The sequence below is a fragment of the Lynx rufus genome, unplaced genomic scaffold (genome assembly GCF_022079265.1).
Source record: "Lynx rufus isolate CCGP_SWC_20201006 ecotype Redwood Valley unplaced genomic scaffold, mLynRuf1.p SCAF_2, whole genome shotgun sequence".
NCBI classification, from domain to species: domain Eukaryota; kingdom Metazoa; phylum Chordata; class Mammalia; order Carnivora; family Felidae; genus Lynx; species Lynx rufus.
In genome coordinates, this window is record NW_025814834.1 from 146,373,146 (window position 1) to 146,396,112 (window position 22,967).

Genomic DNA, 22,967 nt, shown 5'->3' on the forward strand with positions numbered 1-22,967 from the left:
GTGCTAGCAATAAAATGTAAGACTTTTCCCTTTATCTATGAAAAATGTCAAATGGGCAGGAACTGTGGGCCAGGACTTTTACAGAATGAACTCTTTCTACCTATTATTAAATTGCTAAATCTCCACTACAAAGACTGAGGTCCCTGTAACAATTTCAGCTCATTCTGAATGCCCAAAAAAGCCAGTTTTCTCCGTTGAGCCAACTGAAAGTGGGGGGAGGGGGGTCAAACAGGCACTAGTAAACCTCAGACTTTGTGGGACTCACACAGACATGGAATATTTAAAGTTTCTTTAAATGAATTCTCTCCAAATGGTGCTCAAGGGGCTTTGGAAAAAGAAATGAAAATACTGGTAAGCCAAAAGTCGTACATTCTAACTTGTTTTTCTCCCATGTCTGGTACATGCGGTGGCAACGTAAATTTGTGAAGACACATGGACTGACAGTATATTTCATCATCTCATTTGTTGTTTTGTTGAGACTCCAAGACCCTGTATATTTAAAGTTTGCAAGATGAATCAGCATTTCTTGGGAAACCTCTCTTAAAATATTGCTATGTGCAAACAGTGGCAAGGAATGAGGCACTTAAATCAATGGACCATGAACTCTTCAGAGTTCAAGGAAATCATTAAGGGCTGATAAAGTCAATAGAAGTTTGGGTATGTTTGAAGGCATGTAACACCAATCAGTTCTAAGTGACTGAACCTCAAGTATTGATTAGGAAACGGGTACCCACGGGCCAGGGCCAGCTGTCAAGCTTGGGAGTGTCACAGACTGGTTCCTACAGAAGACCTCTCTGCAGAGCACGGTGACCAGGGGGTGTCTTGCCATTTATGCCCTTCAAAATAACATACACTTGTTTTAAGAAAGGAAAGCAAGTTTCCTAGTCCATAAAGCAAGGATCGTTGAGATCTGGCCTATTCACCTCACAAGCAAGATTATGAGGCATCCTTCTAAAAATGCTGTGCCCATAGTCTGCTGGTGGCATTACTATGCAGGGAGAATAGTGCCCTATGTGGCCGGTGGGAAGGAAACGTCTATTTACAGGCAGAGTTGATGGGTACAAAACCTCCCTGAAGCTCCTCTTTAAGTGTTACCTCTCCCAGCCGTAATTCATTCACGTAGATTCTGGACACCTTCTAGATTACAATTATAATTAATCATTTGTATAACTGGCATTATTAGTATTCTCTTCCTTTGCTAAAAAGCTGCAGTAGCCAGGGACTTTGACTCGTTCCAGCAGTGAATTCCCAGTTCCCTGGACTGGCTAGGCGCATAGTAGAGAAATCAAAGGTGCGTATATGGAAGACAAATGGCTTATATATCCCAAATTTGCCCTTGTCCTTTGATTTTCTGAACCTGGGATTTTATACACTTGTCTTTTAGGAAGAGAGAGAGTGGCTGGGATGCTGGAGATAGGGTCAGTTCCTAAGGCAGCCAGGGAGGACAAGGCTTTCTCTATTAGTGGTAACACTTCCCAGAGTATTTATAAGTCTACAGCCAACAAAGATTCATCACCACTTGCAACGGGCCAGTACTCTGAGACCAGTTTGGGGAGGAAAAGCAAGGATGTGAGCCCATATTTTCACATTCTCTGCAAAATCCTTCAATTCATGCTAAAGTGTGACAAGAGAATGTCCAGTTTCTTTTTAAGTTCATTTATTTTTAGTAATCTCTATATCCAAAGTGGGGCTTGAACTCACGACCTCGAGATCAAGAGTCACATGCTCTTCTGTCTGAGCCAGCCAGGCCCCTCCAGTATCTTACTAGATGAGTCCAGTCTTGTCTAGAGAGGACATTATTTTGTCATCAGGAATGTCAAACAGTCCTCTTCTCTTGAAAAAACACCCCTGTAGAAAGGCTAAGAAACACCTGCTGACCAATACCTAAACAGATGGCAGCGAATTTCTGTACACTTTGTAGGTTAAAGAAGGAAAACCATCATCCAAAAAGTACATTCTGCCAGCATTTCCTTGGAAATGACCCCTCCTAGGTGCAGACAAACACAGGAAATACAGCTTGTCACTGAAATCAATAGCGAAAGTCAGTTTTCCAATTTAATGAACTTTAAGTCCCGTTTTCCCCCGTAACAGTGAAAAGGGCAAGAAATTAATGATCCTTGATTTTGTGTTATCGTCCAAATATTCATACATTGCAAAGTTTTTTTTTTCAAGATTAAAAATAATGTTTATTTATTTTGAGATTCAGGGGAGAGGGACAAAGAGAGAGAGAGGGAGAGAGAATCCTAAACAGCCTCTGTGCTGTCAGTGTGGAGCCCAATGTGGGCTTGACTCTAAGAACCGTGAGATCATGACCTGAGCTAAAATCAAGAGTCTGACGTTCAACCAACTGTGCCACCCAGGTGCTCCTGATATACTGAAAAGTATTAATCATTAAGCCATTATAATTTTTGTCCCGGTTGTAATTAATTTTTACAAAAATCATTTTCTATTCATTGGCAACCTTATAGTATTGGTAGAAAAATGTATCTCATAATCCAAACTCCAGACTATAGAAAAATAGCCATTAGTAAGGGGGATGTTATTTACTTTTCCTTGTTATTTTTTTTTTTAAATAATCCCCCCCCGCCCCGCAAACTGAAAGTCTACACACCTTTATCGTGTTCCAGGCCCCCAAGAGTATAAAATCTATAAAATGGGATTCTCAGAAGCAGTAGCCCTAGCCCAGTATTATAAGAAGTGCTTATCTGAGGCACTTTAAATTAAAACAGGAGGGAAATCAATATTTCAGCAAAGCTACATTTACAAGTTGGGACCCGATGTGTCTTTAAGTGGTCTGAGTTAAAGCAATATTGCACCGGTCAAGCAAAGTAAATCAAGACACCTCCCAAAAGGTGGTAGAGTAAGAAAAATGCCAATTTAATCATTTACTTTAGCAGGCAAGCAATTTGTAAACATTCAGTAGCGGCAGCATCCAAGTTACAAACAATTTAAAAAGAAACCAAGATTAGTGATTATAATCGTTCCTTCCCTTTCCCCAAAAGAAAAAAAGAAAAGAGAAAAGATCTGGAAAGGAATGCCTGAAAACACTACAAACATGGAACATTCAGTTATGTCTTCTATCAGCCTTCTATGCGTCCTCTCTGTGTTTTATTTTTAAAGATGTATCTACTCCTAAAATGCATTATCTTGCAATAACTTGTACGTGAGTGTTTGCAATCTAGGAAGTGGTTCCTGCACATGGATGTGCACGTATCACCTCAGTTCAGATCCCATTCGCGAAGGGAATATTTATGTCTTGATTCAATGCTTCTTTGACTTCGAGTGGCAGGGTGTCAAAAAGATGGTCTTCCACAACAAGCCCGCTTTTCTTGAGCAGGCGACACTGGCCCAGCTGGGCTGGCAGGCGGTCCAAGCAGTTGCCCTTCAGCTCCAGCTGAGTGAGCTGGGAGAGCTGACCAATCTTCTCGGGGAGGAAGGTGATGCAGTTTTGCCCCAGATTCAAAGTCCTCAACTTCACGCATTTGAACAACTGTTTTGGCAGAATGTCCACTTTGTTCCCGGTGATATGCAAATGCTGCAGGTTCTGAAGCAATCCTATTTCTATGGGAATCGCCGAAATGTTGTTGTAGCTCACGTCTAAGCATCTGAGTTTCTGTAAACTGAACACTGCCACCGGTAAGGATTCGAGCTTGTTGTTAGAGAAATAAAGTGACTCCAAGTTTTTGACGTGGGTGATGGAGGGAGGAATGGTGGCAATCTTATTATGCCATAATTTTAAACACGTCAGTCGTTTTAAATGCTGGAAACTGATGATCTCCTCAATTGTGCGTATGTTATTTGATTTTAAATCCAGTTCCTGCAAATTTGAGAGGCTGAAAATAGCATGGGGAATTCTCTCCAGCTCACAGTTCTGAAGTTCAAGCTCGGCAACATTCATCATTTTCTTAAGGCTGTTCAGTACCAAGAGTTTAGTGCCGTCATTGTGAATGACTAACTTTGTAAGATGCGGAGCCACATCTGTAATGTTGGAGGGAACTTTGGTCAAGTTACTCTTCACGTGGAGAATCTTAAGGTGCCGCAACTCTCGGAGAGATTCAAGTCCGATCATCTTATTGTTTTCAGAGTTCAAATTGCCTATCAAGTACAACTCTCGAAGGTTTTTGAGCAAATATACCCAGGCAGGAATTTCTGCCACATCGGTGAACTTCACGTGAAGGCATCTCAAGTGATCTCGGAGAAAGCTAAAAGCAGTCTGTTCCACTTTTGCAGGGCAGTGGCAGAGGTGAAGCTCTTGGAGGTTAGTCATCTGAGAAATCTTAGCGGGAATTTTAGCTTCCGGAATCAGTTCAAGTTTGAGCACATCCAGGTCTGTGAGGTCAAAGACAGCATCGGGCACGCCTGACAGCATAAACAGATGCAGCTCCTGCTTGTCCTGGGCGTTGCGGGACACGTGCTGCCTGAGTTTTTCAAACGTCCACTCGTGGTTCAAACTGATTTCCCTAAGTTTATTTTCACTGACTTCCGACAAGAACACACCAAAGCGCTTCGAATAGAGCTGGTCATATTGGTCTACCATGTGTAGAAGGAACGCAAAATCATTCTTGACATCTGGAATGTCACTGAAGCTGCTCTCTTCTCTGACTTTTTCAAAAGAATATTCCTTTAAAGGTATCCTGAATAACCAGAAGAGAGTGTAGAGGCAGATAAAACCATAAACACAAATAATGGATATGTAACTGATGAGAAGCTTTTTCAGCATGTAAGCCATATTGTGGGTGCACTCAAATACCTCGTAACCAGTCAGGTGCTCCACTTTGGGCTTGCAGACGTGTTCAAAGCTGATTGCGTTGACAAAGTTTGCGGTATAGCAGAGGATAAAAATGAATTTGGCTGTTTTGATAAATGTTTGGACCACGTAGAGCTTATAGATCAAGTCACTGTCTTCCACGTGAGCACGGAACTTCCTTACTTTCTCAAACAGGGCTTTGGCCTGCTCCCCATCTTTTTTATCAAGGATGGTCATGCTGGGGACTTCGATCACAGGCTTCTCGGCTGAAAATTTGAAGCCTGTTTTGTTGATCATCGGGGTACTGGCACTGGGGCTCCCTTCATCACTGCTGGTAGACACATGCTTTGGTAGAGTCTGGGCACCTGTTATTCTCTGCTTGTTTTCCTCCGAGTCTTCGCACGCTGTCTCAGACAACGCTTTAGTAGTCCACGGAGACTCAAAGCACTTTCCTAATATTGAAACAAAATGTTCTACTTTTGAGCATGTTTTTGGATATTTGAACCAAAAGTTGCTACTGACCATGAGAATAATAGTATGTATAAGAGCAAGGTATGGAAAGTATTTAGAATACCACGGAAGGGCCAGATGGTAACACATCTGATTAATAAATACGTATTGCTGAAAATCCAAGTTTGTTTTTCGGCCTGTTGGATCTTTCTTCTCTTTCTTTGTCTCCTGATTTGAAACTGTCGAATCTGTGTGAGGGTATGTGGCTCTGAGAGGTATGTCAGGTGTCACAGCAGATGTGCCAAAGGAAATGTCACTTGTCGTCCGCCCATCTTGGTCTTGGTCAGTGGCTGCTTCCATCTTGGGGATATTGGTGGTAACGTCGGCATTTCCCGGTGGGGTGTGTGCCTTTGAATTTACAGGAGATGGCAATACCGGCAAGCAGACCACCTGATCTTTGGTAAGTTGCATGGTTCCCGCAAAGATGGCTACCATCAACATAACGACAGCCAGGTAATCCATAAACACGTCCCACCATGGTTTCAGGATTCGGTAAGTTGGTTGAATGTCATTAAGTGAAGCAACTTCCGCAAGGGTAAACATTCCTAGAAAACAAGGAAACGAAAGACTTTATTACAAAGATACAAGTGAAAACATTAAGTAGAAAACAAAACAAGACAAAACCCAACACTTTACTTGCACCAAAGTAAAGTTTTCTCATCCACATCCTAGCTTTTTATCCAAGATAGGTATAGTAGTAAATAAACTAAAAGGAACGAACACACATGAGAAAAATCGCGGTCTGTTGTAGCTTTTCTCTCCTAGCCCAAGAGAAGAGAAAAAAATGGGAGAGGAATAATAAGAATGCCTACTAGGTAAGAAATTACAACACTTTGCTGAAGGTCTACAAGGGTTAGAGTAGAAATGGAGGCAGGAGCGGGGGCAGTTTGAGAACTATTTTAGGGACAGAACTGAAACGTCTTGTAACTTCCTGGACCATGAAGAAGGATATGAGAACAAGATGGTATTTGCTGTGGACTGGACTGATTTAAGGTTAAGACTGGAGTTAAAAAAATTTTTTTTTTTCCACGTTTATTTATTTTTGGGACAGAGAGAGACAGAGCATGAATGGGGGAGGGGCAGAGAGAGAGGGAGACACAGAATCGGAAACAGGCTCCAGGCTCTGAGCCATCAGCCCAGAGCCCGATGCGGGGCTCGAACTCACGGACCGCGAGATCGTGACCTGGCTGAAGTTGGACGCTTAACTGACTGCACCACCCAGGCGCCCCAAGACTGGAGTTTTAGGGAGAGGAGTGAGATGACTTCTATTTTGTTCAAGCCAAAATGGAATGGTCCGTGTACACTATTAAATTCTAGATAGCCTGTGTACCAGACTCAGGCTTACTGTTTATGAATGGTGAATGGTGTGCTTCTCCAAGCCTGGGGATGTTTACTTCTAAGGGTTATTCGGAAAGCTTAGATTAAGTAAGGACTATAAAGCTCTTATCACTCTGGTGGAAATGTGCCACAGACAGTTGAAATTAAGGGTCCAGAGTTTAAGAGGAGTCTTACTATGCATACTTGGGATTTATCAATATATGTAAACTGAAACTATGGCCTTGGATACAGCACCTGTGGAAAGCATGTGGAAGGAGAAGAGGGTCAAAGACACAGGTGGAATGATCAGTGACATGACACCAAATAGGTCAGGCCCTGTAAGACCTTTGATCTCTACCAATGTGGGTGAGCCCAGAAGCAATGAAGGGAATTCCAGCACCAGGACACCTGAAAATGTGGTCACCATTCACTGACAGCTGGCAGCTTTACAGTCTTGAAACTATACAAAGAGTCAAAGTACCAAGGACAATCATCCTAGAAATAACCAAGAAAAACACAATGTTTATAGGGCAAGTAGTGGGAATGGGTTTCTGTAATCATATATGTGAAACAGGTGTTTATCTTCTTGAATTTGAAGTTTCAACTTCTTTATTTTATTTCTTATTATTTTAGAGAGAGGGAGGGAGGGGCAAAGACAGAGGGAGAGAGAGAATCTTAAAAGCAGGCTCCACGCTCAGTTCAGAGCTCAACTTGGAGCTTGAGCTCATGACCCTGAGCCGATGACCTGAGCCGAAATCAAGAGTCAGACACTCAATCGACTGAGCCACCCAGGCACCGCTGGAAGTTGAAACTTCTTGAAAAGGAACTTTACTATATTCTACTTTCTCGAGATGCTCTCAGGTTAACGTTCATATATAAAATGACTTATTTCTTTGAAAAGCTAGTAAAAAACAAAAAGATAAAAGGCCAGGTGAATATCTAAAGTTCTGGGAATACATTATACATTATTTTTTTAAATAAAGGAAGAAAAATTTTTATCTTACAAAAGTTGCCTGGTATGCTGTGTTGAAAAGGATTCTGACGCTGACTCTGACTGTGGCAGGAAATACTGTTACATGACAGGTTACTAGTGTCTCCCTTGGATGATATCAGTACTTTGATTCTGCTTGTTCTCTCTGTTGTAGAGTAAATCTCTGAGAGTTGGGATGGACCATACCTTATTTTTTCTCTCCACATATCTGGTACTGTACAGAGGAGTCACATAATTTTTCTCAATAAAATACAATGAATATCTATTCAATTCTAACAGCAATTCTCATATTTGGAGTTGTTGCGGTTTTTTGGTTTGTTTTAAAATTATTTTTTAACATTTATTTTTGAGAGACAGAGCATGAGTGGGACAGGAGCAGAGGGTGAGGGAGACACCGAATTGGAAGCAGGTTCCAGGCTCTGAGCTGTCAGCACAAAGCCTGATGTGGGGCTTGATCCCACGAACTGCGAGATCGTGACCTGAGCCAAAGTCAGATGCTTAACCAACTGAACCACTCAGGTGCCCCTTGTTTGTTTAAAAGTACATGCACACAAGCAAGAATGGGGCAGGGGGAGGGGAGAGAGAGAGAGAGAGAGAATCTCTTAATAAGGCTCCAAGCTCAGTGCAGAACCTGATTCGGAGCTCGATTCCACGACCCTGGGACCACAACCTGAACAGTAATTGACAGTCAGATGCTCAACTGACTGAGCCACCCAGACACCCCTGCAGTTTTGTTTTGTTTTTTTAAAGTGAAATGTCTTTTATTTAATCAGGTAAACATAAGCCCAAGAACTCCAAATACAGCCAGACTATTTACTTTTATTTTGTGAAAATTGGTAGAAATCACATTTCTAGATTTCAAGGGCTTAAGTGTGAAATGTCTGGCACCCAGTCTTTATTAAAAAAATGATCAAGTAAGTGGGAGACAACATCCCCACTGGAATCCTTTTATTCTGAGCTCTTGTATCTTGTGTGTGTCTACGGTTTTGTGAGTGGCTGGGAATTTAAGCAAAAAGCAAGATTATTGCAATGCACAGTGGGCCACACTAAATGAGAAACTGTTCACCCACGTGTCACATTGAGCTCTCTGGTCCCTGTAGAGGACGCACAAAACACAGCACCGAGCCACAGGCTACAGAGCAGCTCTTACTTCACATACAGAGACTGCAGAACACAGCTCACAAAGTTTCTTCCTGGCAAAGAACATCATATGGTCACACCCAGGGACGATGGTTTTAAAGGGCCATCAGTATAACTAATAGAAAAAAATATATATATTTTTTGCACAAAACACTTCTTTCTAGTAAGATTTTTCTTTACTCTTCAAATAGCTGTATTGGGCTCTAAAAGAGTCAGGATGTTTGGGTTGGAGGACGGAGGGGAGAAGGGAATTTTGAAAGTCACCCTGCTGAGACTACTGGTTACTTCTCTGCCTCCAGTCTTTTATCTACTTATTATTTAATTATTGTTACAGAAATAGAGTTGACACTAAATGCTCTATTAGTTTCAGGTGTATAAGATAGGGAGTCAACAATTACATACATTATGAAATGTTCACCATGGTTAAGTGTAGTTAGTATCTGTCACCAGACAATGCTATTACAATATTATTGTGGGTTTTTTTTAATGTTTATTTATTTTGAGAGAGAGAGAGAGCGTGAGCAGGGGACAGGCGGAGAGAGATGGAGAGGAAGAACATCCCAAACAGACTCTGTGCCATCAGCATGGAGCCCAACGTGGGGCTCAATCCCATGAAACATGAGATCATGACCTGAGCCCAAATCAAGAGTTGGACACTTAACCGACTGAGCAACCCAGGTGCCCCAGCTATTACAATATTATTGACTATATTTCCTACATTGTATTTTTCATCCCTGTGACTTATTTTATAAGTTGAAGTTATACTCCCTAATCTCCTTCACCTATTTCAGTCATCCCTGCCCAGCCACTCCCCTCTGGCAATCATCTATTTGTTCTTGCATTTCTGAGTCTATTTTTCTGTTTTTCATTTTGTTTTTTAGTTTCCACATATAAATGAAATCATACGATGTTTGTCTTTTTCTATCTGCCTCCATTATTTTTTTTTTAATTTGAGAGAGACAGAGAGACAGAGAGAGAGAGAGAGAGAGCAGGGAACAGGGCCAAAGGGAGAGGGAGACAGGAAATCCAAAGCAGGACCCATGTTCAGAGCAGAGTCTGACATGGCATAATCCTACGACCCCAGGATCATGATCTGGGCTGAGTGAGCCACCCAGGCGCCCCCGTGTGCCTCCATTCTTGACTTCCTTCAATCCACCTCCCACCTGCTGCTCGCCCTTCAGTTAAAACTCCTCTTCTCCCAACATTCTCTATGCCCTAGGTTGGTAACGTCTTCCAGTTTCTCCAAACAGCCGTTCTTCCCTGTATGTAGGCCCTCCCACGCATTATTTCCTCTACTTCCTTCCCACTTCCCTTCATGAGGCTATCAGGTTTCTGTTACCTTTTCTAGGAAGCCCTCCCTGACCTCTAGTCTTCTCTGATGTGTCCCACAGGACTCTGTACCTCTATCCATAATAGCCCTTATCACACTGTGGTGGGCTGATTACTTGTTTGATCTCATACTAGATTTAAAATTCAGCGGGGCCAGGTACCATGTCCAGCCTCCTTATTCCCATACAGCCAATTCCTGCCACATAGTAGGTGCTTAATCAAGGAAAGACTGTATGGCTCTTGATGGTCATATTCAGCATCCTCCTCCTCCTCCTCAAAATTCCTCAAGGACATTTATTAACTATCTACACATGGTATTGGCAGAAGAGCATTTTATTAAACTTAACTGCCACATTGCAACTTAGGCCTACAAGAATAAAAACTACAAGTCAGGCTTCCACATAAAAATAAATAGCTAAAAACACAAAGTAAAGAAACTATGGGATCCTTGTAACCAGTGATATTCTGTAGCTGTTAAAGCTTCATCCGTGGTTTTAAAGCACCTGGGGCTCAGACTCAGGACAGGAGTCCCTAGAGAGAAGAGGAAGTCGATCACTTTCTCAAGAGGAGGAAGAAAAAGGTAAAAGGAGAAGACAGAGCATTAGAGTACTATAACTTCACAATGACCCCGAATGGTCACTAGCTCAGCCCCCACATCACCCCAGGGTGATGACATCAGAACAACTGAGATTGGGCATGCAAGGGTGGGCTCTCCTCCTCCAGCATGCTGTCTTCTCTGCCACTGCCCACCAAGGGTTCTGGGGCTCTGCCATTTCCTCCAGCCCACCTCCCTTTTTCCTGTCTGTTGAACTCCTATTCTTCAAGTTCCAACTCAAACTTTCCCCAAACTCCTGTCACATGGTCTAATAATAATCTGTTTCTAATGTTTGTCTCTTCATCCAGATGTTGAGCTCCTTATGGGTACAGACTGTGCCTTATTATTCACCCTTGATCCACTGTGACCTGTTCTCTCCCCTCTAAAGAACAGAGAAGGCATTTGGTGATGACAATGATGAGGATGAGAGTAATAATGGCAGCTGTCATGTTGCCATCTTCCTTCCACACACCAAACACTGTACTGGGGGCTGTGTATCTGGTATAATTCCCTGCTTTTGTGCAGGATGCATTCCTGAAAATGAATGTATAAAAGTTTAGAGTTTTAAGTTCTGGAGGATGAGGGAACAGTTCTACTTCCAAAATGCTACCTAGTATCATAAAATCCACCAGAATTTCTAAAATTAAACTGACAGATAATACCAAATGCTGGTGAGGATGTGGAACACTCAGAACCCTTCAACACTGCTGTCAGGGGTGTAAATGGGCATAACCACACCGGGAAACTTTTGAGTGAATATCTACAAAAATGGGACATATGCATACTCTACGACCCAGCAATTCCACTGTGAATTACATACCTATGAGAAACACAGATCTTCATCATAAGGCATGTACAAGGCCATTCCCAGCGGCACTCTCTGCAATAGCCCTAAAGTGGATGCCAGCTAAATGTCCACCACCGGTAGAACGAAAAAGTGAAATGTGGTAGAGTCACAAAGTGAAGTATCAGGCATCAATGCGAATGAATGGTCTGGTTACATGGGTCCAGCCAGTTTATAAAATGCGATCTGCACACTTAGGCCATATGCCTTTTCAGGTATGTATGTTTTAACGTCAATAAAAAGTTTTTTTTTTTTTTTCAACGTTTATTTATTTTTGGGACAGAGAGAGACAGAACATGAATGGGGGAGGGGCAGAGAGAGAGGGAGATACAGAATCGGAAACAGGCTCCAGGCTCTGAGCCATCAGCCCAGAGCCTGACGCGGGGCTCGAACTCCCGGAACGCGAGATCGTGACCTGGCTGAAGTCAGACGCTTAACCGACTGCGCCACCCAGGCGCCCCAATAAAAAGTTTCAAGAAGAAACAGGAAAAGAAGCTGCAGCACAAACCCCTGCCCCACGGATGTGCAGTGACAGCGGACGGAGGCTTCGCCTTATTCCCACCCCAAGGCACACACCTGCTGGCTGGCGTCACAGGCCAGGGAAGCCCGTAACCTTCTGGCAGCCTCCCCTCACTGACTATCCTGCCTGGCCTGGGAGAAGTACTCCTCTCCCTGGAGTACAAAAGACCGAATCTGCTACGGAAAAGAGGGTGCGCAAAATGCGCGAAATGTGCGAAAGCTGGGGCTGGGAACAGTCGAACGCGCACAGATGGAACACGAGTGGAACACTGCCTGAATTCCATCTAACCTTCACAACGTTACTCTCATCTGCTCAAGTGTTGTTATTTTCCCCTGACAGACAAAGGAATAGGCTTGCAGGAGTGACGCTGTGGAAGTCAAATAATTAGCGGTGGAGTCTGGATTGAAAAATCTCATCTAGGGCCAAACCGCATGTTCCTTCTAGTAGACTATCCTGCCTCTCTTCCTTACTTCGCGTGTTTGCAGTTTGCAAACTACTTCTCTATAAAGTTCCTTGGCTGATTTTCACAGTAACTCCCAGTGAATTAGGCACTGCTATTGCCCAACAGTATGTGGAAACCTGAGGCACAAAAAGCTTAAATGACCTCCCTGGGCTGATTAAGTGACAGAGCTAACAGAATCTTTCATCTCCAAATCTCATTCTCCATCACCCAGTCCTCCAATGGCTGTGCTATTGGCTAACGGCTGGCTGCTGAAGGAGGGAGCCAACCACTGTCTTTGGCTTTGAGGAGACAGAGGAATGAAATTATGTAATCATAACCTTCCTTAAGGTAACCTTTCATGACATTCACTCAGAATTCAAGAAAACCATGAGCCAGGCACAGCGAAGGGGAATACAGAGATAACGTATGTAACTCAGTCTGTGCCCCCAAGGAGTTCCCAGTCAAATGGGGATGAGAAGCATTAAGTGTGCTATTACCACACTGTAAGAAAACTGCTCTGACTGGGTTAATACAAAATACAGGAGGAACAGCACAGGACAAACCCATGTCTGCATCTGATAACTGGGATAACTGGGAGGGCTCCACAGAGAGGTGGTTTCTAACTTGAGATCAGAAGGAGGGGGACCATCACGCGGTGGTGGGGAGGGGAGGAAATATAAATTTGACAGAAGAAACAGTGCAAAGGTGTGGAGATATTGGGAATTATCTGTTACAGAAACTACAAAGTAACTACAAATAATTCTAATGTTATCCCATTATTAGTCTAGTATGCTCCTGTACAGATATCACATTTTACGGGTAAGTCACGAGATAGAAACAAACCAAGGCATGGATGGTTTAAATGCAGTCTTAAGGAAGTGCCTGGACCATAGGGCAGGAAACCAGTACTTTCCTGCAATGTCAGCCTCTTGATAGCTCTTATCTCAAGCACAGGGCTTCAATAAATGCATCTGTTATCCTATTTTACCCATCAAAAACTTAGTAAAAACTTCCTACCTCCCAGGGAGTGTTTCAACCATTAACTGCCCCAGAATGCAGTTAGCACTTTGAAAACAGAAGTTGCTTTTCATATACACGAGTGCACACAAAGTATATGAAATACATACTCATATAATACAGCGTATTAAGTACATGATGATCTTCAAGGACTTTCTCATGTGAAAGTCAAGTCAATGAGAGAGAAGATCGGTACATAACTTCTGTATCTTTGATCTCTTTAGTGAATCAAGACTCAAAATGGATATACACAGGGGTGTCTGGGTGGCTCAGTCACTTAAGCATCTGACTCTTGATTTTGGCTCAGGTCATGGTCTCAAGGTTCACGAGACTGAGCCCCGCATTGCGCTCTGTGCTGACAGAGCCCACCTGGGATTCTCTCTCATCCTCTCTGCCCCTCCTCACCTCGTGTGCACTCTCTATCTCTCAAAATAAATAAATAAATTTTAAAATAAAGAATGGGTATACATGGTTATCAGCAGATATTTTTTTAACCCAAGGAAGGCACATTTAGTAAGTAAGTACATTCTTTGGGCTCTCCTTTATAATATGTCTTGTAAAGGACTTAAAGAATTACATTACGAGGATGAGGATTTCACATTCCAAGGCTTCTCTGTTTATGGTACATGTGAAAATCAGCTTAACATTCCTGTAAGCACACATTTCTCATGGAAATTGAGAAAGCTCTAGTACTAGAAGTGAAAGAGGGAAGTTAATGGACTTTGGCTGAACAAAGACGAATCAGAAAAGATTCAGTCTAAATTCTTTTCCGATACAAGATTCTATTTTCTTACCTGAAAGTATGACCAATAATAATGGAATAAACCAATGACCAATAGCCAGGTTCAAAAATTAGAAGCTATGATGATTGGACAACCCTGTAAATATACTAACACTGAACTGTATACTTAACTGGGTGAATGGTATGGTATATGAATTATATCTCAGTAGAGTTGTTAAAACTGAGAAGCCAGACCTCAATCTTTGTTTATTTTACTGCCTCAACTGCCTTTCAACAGAAACAGGATAGTGAAAGTAGATAGGGTTGTAGCCTCACTGTAGGTATTCAAGCTAGGCTGCATTCTAGGTTCAAATATGTTCTAAAATGATTGCTATTCCATTTGATTACATTGAACTGGTTCTGGAGAAAAATCTTTAGGACTTTCCTTATCCTCACTGAGCATCCACGCCACATCTATTAAATATTGGCAACAATACCTATCTCTTAGGGGCATGTATTGGAAACAACTCAGTTTTTAGGGTCTGACACAAAGGAAGCCCCAAAGATGTCTGCTGAATCTGAGTGCAGAAAAAGGATCACACAGGGGAAAAGCAAGTCCATTTTACTTAGTCTTTAAGTGAAGATGATCAGGTAAATTTCTTGAATTTTGAATAAGCATATAGCACTATGTACAAAGAAATAATCCTGAAATAAATGACAATACAACTTTGTACTCAATTTCACTTCTTTCAAAAACATTTCAATTAAAATTACTTATTTTTTCTTAAGATTTTATTTCTAAGTAATCCCTACACCCAACGTGGGGCTCAAACTTACAGCCCTGAGATCAAGAGTCACATGCTTCACCGACCGTGCCAGTCAGGTGCCCTACAATGGAAATTACTTGTATTAGGCAGTGGCAAATTATACTAGAAAGAGCGTAACTTTGATGTCAAAGACAGCGGGATTCAAATGTTGCTTTTTGTTCATGTTTATTACCAGTATAAACATGGGTAACTTAGGGTCTATTGGAAAACTTACATTAATGGGATTATTATTAACATACAGCAAAATTCCAGCATCAAAACAGAAAAAAAAAGGTCACCTAATTTAAAACTTTAAAAATTAATCCCATTTGCACCAGGAGGAGGCCTTCAACACCCCTATTAAAAGGAATACAAATGGTTCTCAAATGTTATTTAATGTAGAGTGTAGAGTAGGAAGAAGCATAAGAGCTTAATTAATTAACCTAATATATATATTTTTCACAGAGGAAGGAGTTTCCTGTCCAATCAGATACTAATTTTCATTTTCTTTCTACTGTGTTCTATGAAAACCCAGTCAGTTTTCTTGGCCAAACTGGGCAAATGGGAGAACACTCAGACTGTTGAGGATCAAATTCTCAAATCCTTCAGTGAAATAACTCAAAGCAGAACAAATTAAAGTTCATAAAAAGGTGATAAACTATCATCACTACAAGTAACCCTTCCTCAATATCTAGTGTGCATGTAAACACAGAAGTGTATGTATACACGCATGCACACGCATGCCACACCCAATTCAGACATCAAAATTCATATGATCAAAGAAAATAAATGGTTCAGATGCATAACAAGAGAGTAAGAATGTTTTAGTTTTTTCAGAGGTCTGTATCCCTGGTATTATGTAAGTATTAACTGTTACAGATGTTACATGGTATTAACAAATATTAAGGGTTTGGTATTATAATTATGCAAGACACTCTATAGCTGATGTAATTCCATATACAAATACGACTTACTTAATGTTACTTCCTCTTAAAAGATTATGATAAGAAGTTTTCTTTTAAAAATAGTTTTCTTTTGGGGTGCCTGGCTGGTTCAGTTGGTAGAGCATGGGATCCTTGATTTTGGGGGTTGTGAATTCGAGCCCCATGTCGGGTGTAGCAATTACTTAAAAATAAAATCTTTAGGGGCACCTGGGTGGCTTAGTGGGTTGAGGGTGCCTGACTCTTGATTTTGGCTCAGGATCAAGCCCCATGTTGGGCTGAGCATGGAGCCTGTTTAAGGTTCTTTCTCTCTCCTTCTGCCCCTTCCCGGCTTGTGCACGCTCTCAAAAAAGAGAGACAGAGAGAGAAATTTAAAAAAAAAAAAATTTTTTTTAAACATTTATTTATTTTTGAGAGGCAGAGTGAGACAGAGCACAAGTGCGGGAGGGGCAGAAAGAGAGGGGGGCGGGACACAGAATCCTAAGCAGGCTCCAGGCTCTGATCTGTCAGCACAGAGCCCAACACGGGGCTCGAACTCACGTACCTTGAGATCCTGACCTGAGCTGAAGTCGGATGCTTAACTGACTAAGCCACCCAGGCACCCCGGGAGAGAGAAATTTTTAAGAAAAGAATTAAAAAAAGAGTTTTCTTCTAACATGACTTTGGTCTAGATACCTCAAAAATAATTGAAAGAAAAAAAATGTTTAGGGACCCCATCCCTTGATTTTACAAACCTCTTGCCATATGAAACTTACTAAAATCAAATTTCACATGGGGCAAAATTCACCCATTTTGCTAATCTCCAAAGACTTTTAATAAATCCATTTAACACCCGAAAGAAGAGGCCTTTAGAAAATTCAGAACTTCTGAGCTACAAATACAAACTTACACAAAAGTATATTTTAGTACTTATTTGGAGTTTCTCTCTACAGTACTGCTATTCACAGAGAAAATCTACTTCAAAGGTAAGGAATATAACTCTAAATACATTTTAGTAGACCCAAGGCAAAATATCTTAGGAATTAACAAAAAATGTGCCAATACACTGTTGTGTATTTTCTTGCTTTTTCTTTTAGCTCTTAATAATAAAAGTCATGGCCCATGTTTTAAAGCTAGAAAATGAGATCTTATTTGTGGAACAAAAGAATCTTGAAATCAAAGGTTCCCACACTTCATTTTAGGCAACATCAGAGTTTCTTTCACAATTTATCACTAGCATTGCTTGACCAGGAACTCAGGCCACCAGAATTTCACAAATCCTTTAGTACCTACATACCTCGCTTAGTGTACCCTCTACTAGAAACTTCATTTCATTCAACAAATATTTACAAGGTATCTATATGCTAGGTACAGGTGCTGGGGATAAAAAGGGAAATAAAAGTAAGGAAAAATTAGTAGCTGTCCTTACTGAAAAAGCAGCTGAGAGGAAAACACCAACAGAGAAAGAGGTATGGTAATGGCTTGATTAGCCCCTAAAAAGAGAGCCCACAGCTAATGGACCTCAATAAAGGCTCCACAGAAAGCCAACCCACTGACATCCCAACGACAAGTGTTTGGTCAAATGCTTTTAATACTAACTTCATCCAGTTTGTGAGGCAGCCAGTGGGATTTCTGAGGGGAGTTCTGTTTGCATTTCTAAATTCTTCCCACCTGTAAGATAGTCATCTTAGCCCAAACTGACCATTTTCTTTTTTCTTTTTTTTAATTTTCATTTTTTAATGTTTATTTATTTTGAGAGAGAGGGAGACAGAGTGCAAGCAGCAGAGGGGCAGAGACAGAGGGAGACAGAGTCTGAAGCAGGCTTCAGGCTCTGAGCTGTGTCAGCACAGAGCCGGATGTGAGTCTTGAGCCCAATGTGGGTCTTGAACCCATGAACCGTGAGAGCATGATCTGAGCCGAAATCAGATGCTTAACTGACTGAGCCACCTAGGTGCCCCTGACCATTTTCTTTTTAAGTTTACTCACCTTTAATATTGCCTCTCCAGAGTTATGACTGGCACATGCCTGGGACTGGCTGAAGGAGAGTGAACTATCAAGGAGTTCCCTGATCCCCTTAGTACCTTTCCATGGTCCTGGGAAGTCTTGCCACATTCTGTTCCAGTTACCTTTAGGACAGAAAGCCCTTCTCACCACAAACCCACGGACATCTGCTCTGGATATAGACAGCTGGGAGCCTACCAGTCCTTATTCCTGATTTAGTCACGACTGCTAGAAAGCACCTGAGTACCTTGCCTAGTGCTCATCTTACTAACCCTGAGAGAACTTCTCAAAGTTAGTAACAGATACTCAGGTATAGCTACACTATTAAAAGGCTACTTGGCAGTTTATTAGGAGACCCCAGCCATCAGGACTAAAAATGAACACAGAGTTAGACAATTGTTGCTCATGATCGTGGCTGAACTGTAAGTTTCATCTGTCTCTCTCCTTTTCTTCCTCCACTTGCATCTGAAGTCCTAACCTAAAGAGGAGAATTTCTTTTACCTGCATGTCCCCAGGCATGACACGGGAAAAAATTTAATAAAAGACGGAATCCTGGTGACCTATAACAGCATTCTAGGAGCGAGCACAGAAGGCACCGAACCCATGAGCCAAATACTGTTAATGACAGTGACATATAATCATGCCGAAGTCAACATAATCAGCTTTGACAGGAGTTCTTCAAAGTCCAAATGGACAACACTATACAACTCTTTTCAACGGGTTATTCTGAAGGTAACTCATTTTGATAGACCATGCAGTTTGGCTCATGATTAAACATTCTGCAGAAAAACAAGAAGACAAAGGTAGGTTTGGGCACGCCCTCACCAGGAGATAAGACCAAGGTCTGATTCTTGAGGGAGGGCAGGTGATAAGCCAGTGTGAACTCTGGGACAGAGGCAAAGAGGCACCATTTTAGCACATAGCTAGGTGATATAAAGGCCACGCGGGAATGGGCCTGAGAGAGGCAGACTCCCTGAGACAATGAAGCTGCCAAAACCTGACTGTCCTCCCTGTCCTCCTGAGGTTTTCTGCCCTTCCGACCATGTACTGGATGCAGATGTTCTGCCCATATTTAACTGTGTGCGCAGTTTGCCGGAGTCAAGAAACACTTCAGTCAGAATACACGTCAAAGTGCTGAATAAGTACCTAGCACATGGTAAGTGCTCAGTGAGAGCTGCTGCTGTTATTCACCATGTTGAATAAGGCATTTTGGATAAAGGACCCTATAAACATTCTTTACTACTAGGTAATAAGAGAAGTTTGTCTTTCATGATGTGCCCATGTAAAAGCAATGGAATCCAGACGTTCTCCACTTAGCTGTGGCTTCCAAGAAATTCAGCTAAATTTTATACAGGCGTTATAACCATTAACCCTTGGCCTGAATCTTTGTTTACGTATTCACTCCCTCATCCCTCCATCCATGAAAGAGGTCTGTGTACTCAAGCGTTAACACGATGTAAGTTCCTGGAGAAACTCTGGTGAGCACATCCGGACAGATTTCCTTTCTCATAGAGCGCACAGTGTAGGAGAGACAACTATTCATGGAATTGAAGATACAAAATGGTCAACCGAGAGGAGCTACCCAGCAGAGGACCAAACAGGCAGATCTGCCCTGCAGGGAGAGAAGAGTAAGCTTTGTGACCCCTTGCTTTAACAGGCCCCTTTCAAGGTCCTGCACCTACTTTTCCATCTCTAACTCTGTGTTCTTTTCCTTAAAGACAGCTCCCCAGTGTCAGATAACAGAAGATCCTGACCTTCCCCTGCTTGCATGGCATCATGAAGATGGATAATAGGGGCTTTTCCTCCAGCTGGCAAGGTCAAGGAAGAAGTCCTGAGTGGAGCCAGGTGTGGACAGAGTGCAGGGGTGCTAGGCCAGATGAGGAAAGAGCCTCTGAGGAACTGAGGTGTCGGCAGCCAGCAGGCAGCCTGCAGTAAGCCATAGGGAAGTTTCTGATGTTATCAAACTAAGGGCAGCAGGGAGCCACTGATGTGTTCCGAGCTGGAGATGGGAGGTGGGTGAAAATCGGGATTGTGTCTTTTCAAAGATTGCTGTGGGCCTCAGGGAAAGGCTAGTGATGGAAGACGTGAGATTAGGAATGCAGCTACTGATTACTCTGGGCAACAGATGACGGTGAAGACTGGACTGTGGGTGGACAAGGGGCGGAGACGGTAGCCTGGATGACTTATGAGCCAACAAGCTGAAGAAGTAACAATCGGACTTAATGGACTGGGTGAGGAAGGCAAAGGAGAGAAAGATGTCAGGGATGACCCCCAGATTTCTTTCAATTCTCTGCTTCATTGTTTCATAAGCTTGTTCTTTTAGATCATTTACAGGATTTCATGTTTTCCTAAACCCTTCAAATCTTCTTTTTCCCCTTCACGCATCTTCCAGAATCCTTTATTTCTTTTTTTTTTTTCCAAATCCTTTTTAAAAGTAAGCAGATTATATATAAGTGAAAAGAAATATAAGCCCTCACATGCTAGGGCATGAAATCTATAAGCAATGTTTGAAAAACACTGCTTTAGTGCTATCAACATACAGATGATTGGGAACTATGTTTTTACTGTACTTCTGGGTTGAAGCACAATTTCAAAACCAAAAATAGTTCTGCCTTCATCTATATTTAGAGAACACATACATATAATGCACTGCACTCTACAACACTATATGCAATATAATCAAGAGACAGCCAGTATATAATACTGTAAGAATCCTACAAAGCTTGTGATTTTTTGTGCTAATAAAACCTGTTTTCTGTAATAAACTAAAATAGGAACTAGTAAGAAAAACTAACAGGGGCACCTAGGTGGCTCAGTCAGTTGAGCGTCCAACTCTTTTTTTTTTTTTAATTTTTAAAAATTTTAATGTTTATTTACTTTTGAGAGAGACAGAGACAGAATGCGAATGGGTTAGGGGCAGAGAGAGAGTGAGACACAGATCCGAAGCAGGCTCCAATCTCCGAGCTGTCAGCACAGAGCCTGACGCAGGGCTCAAACTCATAAACTGTGAGATCATGACCTGAGCTGAAGTCGGCTGCTCAACCAACTGAGCCACCCAGGCACCCCGAGTGTCCAACTCTTAAAAAATTTTTTTTAAATGTTTTTAGTTATTTTTGAAGGAGAGAGAGAGAGAGAGAGAGAGAGAGAGAGAGAGAGAGAGAGAGAGAGACAGAGCATGAGTGGGGGTGGAGTAGATCATGAGATCATGACTTGAGCTGAAGTCGGATGCTCAACCAGCTGAGCCACCCAGGTGCCCTATCCCAAGCGTCCAACTCTTGATGTCAGCTCTGGTCATGATCTCAGAGGTGTGGGATCAAGCCCCATGTTGGGCTCTGAGCAGAGTGTGGAGTCTGCTTAGGATTCTCTCTCTCCCTCTGCCCCTCCCCAACTCACACACATGTGTGCGCTCTCCTTCCATCTCTAAAAAACAAACAACCCCCCCCCCCCCCAAATACCTTCATTAGACCTTTCACAGGAGATACAGAAAGGCAGCAGAGTTTCATTCTGTACTGTTTTCTTTAGGTTAATATTAAAATGAGTTTATATCTCATAAGTAAACAATAGCCAGGGAGTGCAATGGCTGTGAAGATGGGGCAAAGATATAAGGGGGAACAGTATGAGAACACAACCAAATACTTTAAACCTATACAAAAATATTCAAATGGCATAATTTATGCACAAATAATCTAGAGTCTCTTTTTACTGAACTAATAATTAAAAAAAAAATTTCAATTCCTGTAAGGTGGTAAGCATAATGGAGAAGAATGTGGCTTCAGGAGGTAGCCTGCCTGAGTTTTCATCCCAACTCTACCTCTCACCGCTTCATCTGTAAAACAGACACACAATTAATGTCTCACCCATCATTAGTGGTGTAAACCTGGGCCTTCATTTTCTTTTTCAATGAAGTGGGGATAAAATACCACTGTGGCAAGAGAGACAAAACATCCAGTATAATCTTGAACACACAGTAGGCATGCTAACTGAATGTTCCCACACACACCACTCTCCAAACCTGGCTCTAGATGTCCAGAAAAAAATTAAGGAAGGTTGGAGCCCCTGAAGAAAGCCCTGAGAGAAAAAAGGACCATGAAAGATTTGAGGGAGAAGAAAAAAACAAATGAAGAAAAAAGAATAGGGGAAAAAAAATCAACAACAACCCAAGATAAGAAGGAGGGGACTTCAAGATAATAATAAAGGTGTAAATCAAATACCGTAAAGGTTAAAAACTATCAAAATTCCTGGGGCGCCTTAAGTAGTTCAGTTGGTTGAGTGTCCGACTTCGGCTCAGGACATGATCTCATGGTTCGTGAGTTTGAGCCCTGCATCTGGCTCTCTGCTGTCAGAGCAGAGCCCGCTTTGGATCCTCTGTCACCCTCTCTCTGCCCCTGCTTTTGTTCATGAGCTCTCTCTCTCTCTCAAAAATAATAAACATTAAAAAAAAAAACTATCAAAACTCTTAAGAATCATTAATGACCTTTGACAATCTCTATTACAGTGGAATTCATTACTGACATTCAAAACCATCTTATTAGGTTTAACAAAAAAAAATTCTCCCAAAGGTCAGCCTTCTAAAGTAATAAATATAAAACTTTATTTCCGAATTAGTGATAAACTGGTAAACTTGGCTGAATATAACTTTTGTCCTATTTCAAAGGGTTTGATAAAACAATGTTTTATTCAGATTCAATTTACTTAATCTTATTTCTAAGTGCTTAACATCTATTTGTGTAGCTCTTGTAAAAATTACAAATCATCTCTAGAAAAGCAGATCTGATAGGATACTTAACTGGTAGCCCTTCACTTGCTATGGTGTGTATGGAATTAATGGTCTTTTCCTTTTCCCAAATTATGATGAATTAGTGGAGTTTTCACAGAAAGCCACAATCATGATGATATAATTTATAACATTCCCCCTAGTTATAAAGAATTAGTGAAGCTGTAAAGCCAAATCACAATTGAATAGTCCATAGTTTCTAAAAAGTCCTGAAACTTTTCATATTGGGAAGGTACAATGACCTTACCTATACGTACAGTTACCTTAAGTATAAACAAGCATAATTTTTAATT

The 22,967-nt window shown here is 41.7% G+C and overlaps 1 protein-coding gene across 1 annotated transcript in view; it reads right to left on the reverse strand.

Moving 5' to 3' along the window:
- Positions 1 to 2,856: 2,856 nt before the first annotated feature.
- The window catches only part of LRRC8D (leucine rich repeat containing 8 VRAC subunit D), a 120,770-nt gene continuing 100,659 nt past the window's right edge, over positions 2,857 to 22,967 (reverse strand). Inside the window, exon 3 of the mRNA XM_047086070.1 lies at positions 2,857 to 5,802. Within this exon, the coding sequence (XP_046942026.1) occupies positions 3,224 to 5,800 (2,577 nt within the window). The 5' untranslated portion in view covers positions 5,801 to 5,802 and the 3' untranslated portion in view covers positions 2,857 to 3,223. The remainder of the gene's footprint in view (positions 5,803 to 22,967) is intronic.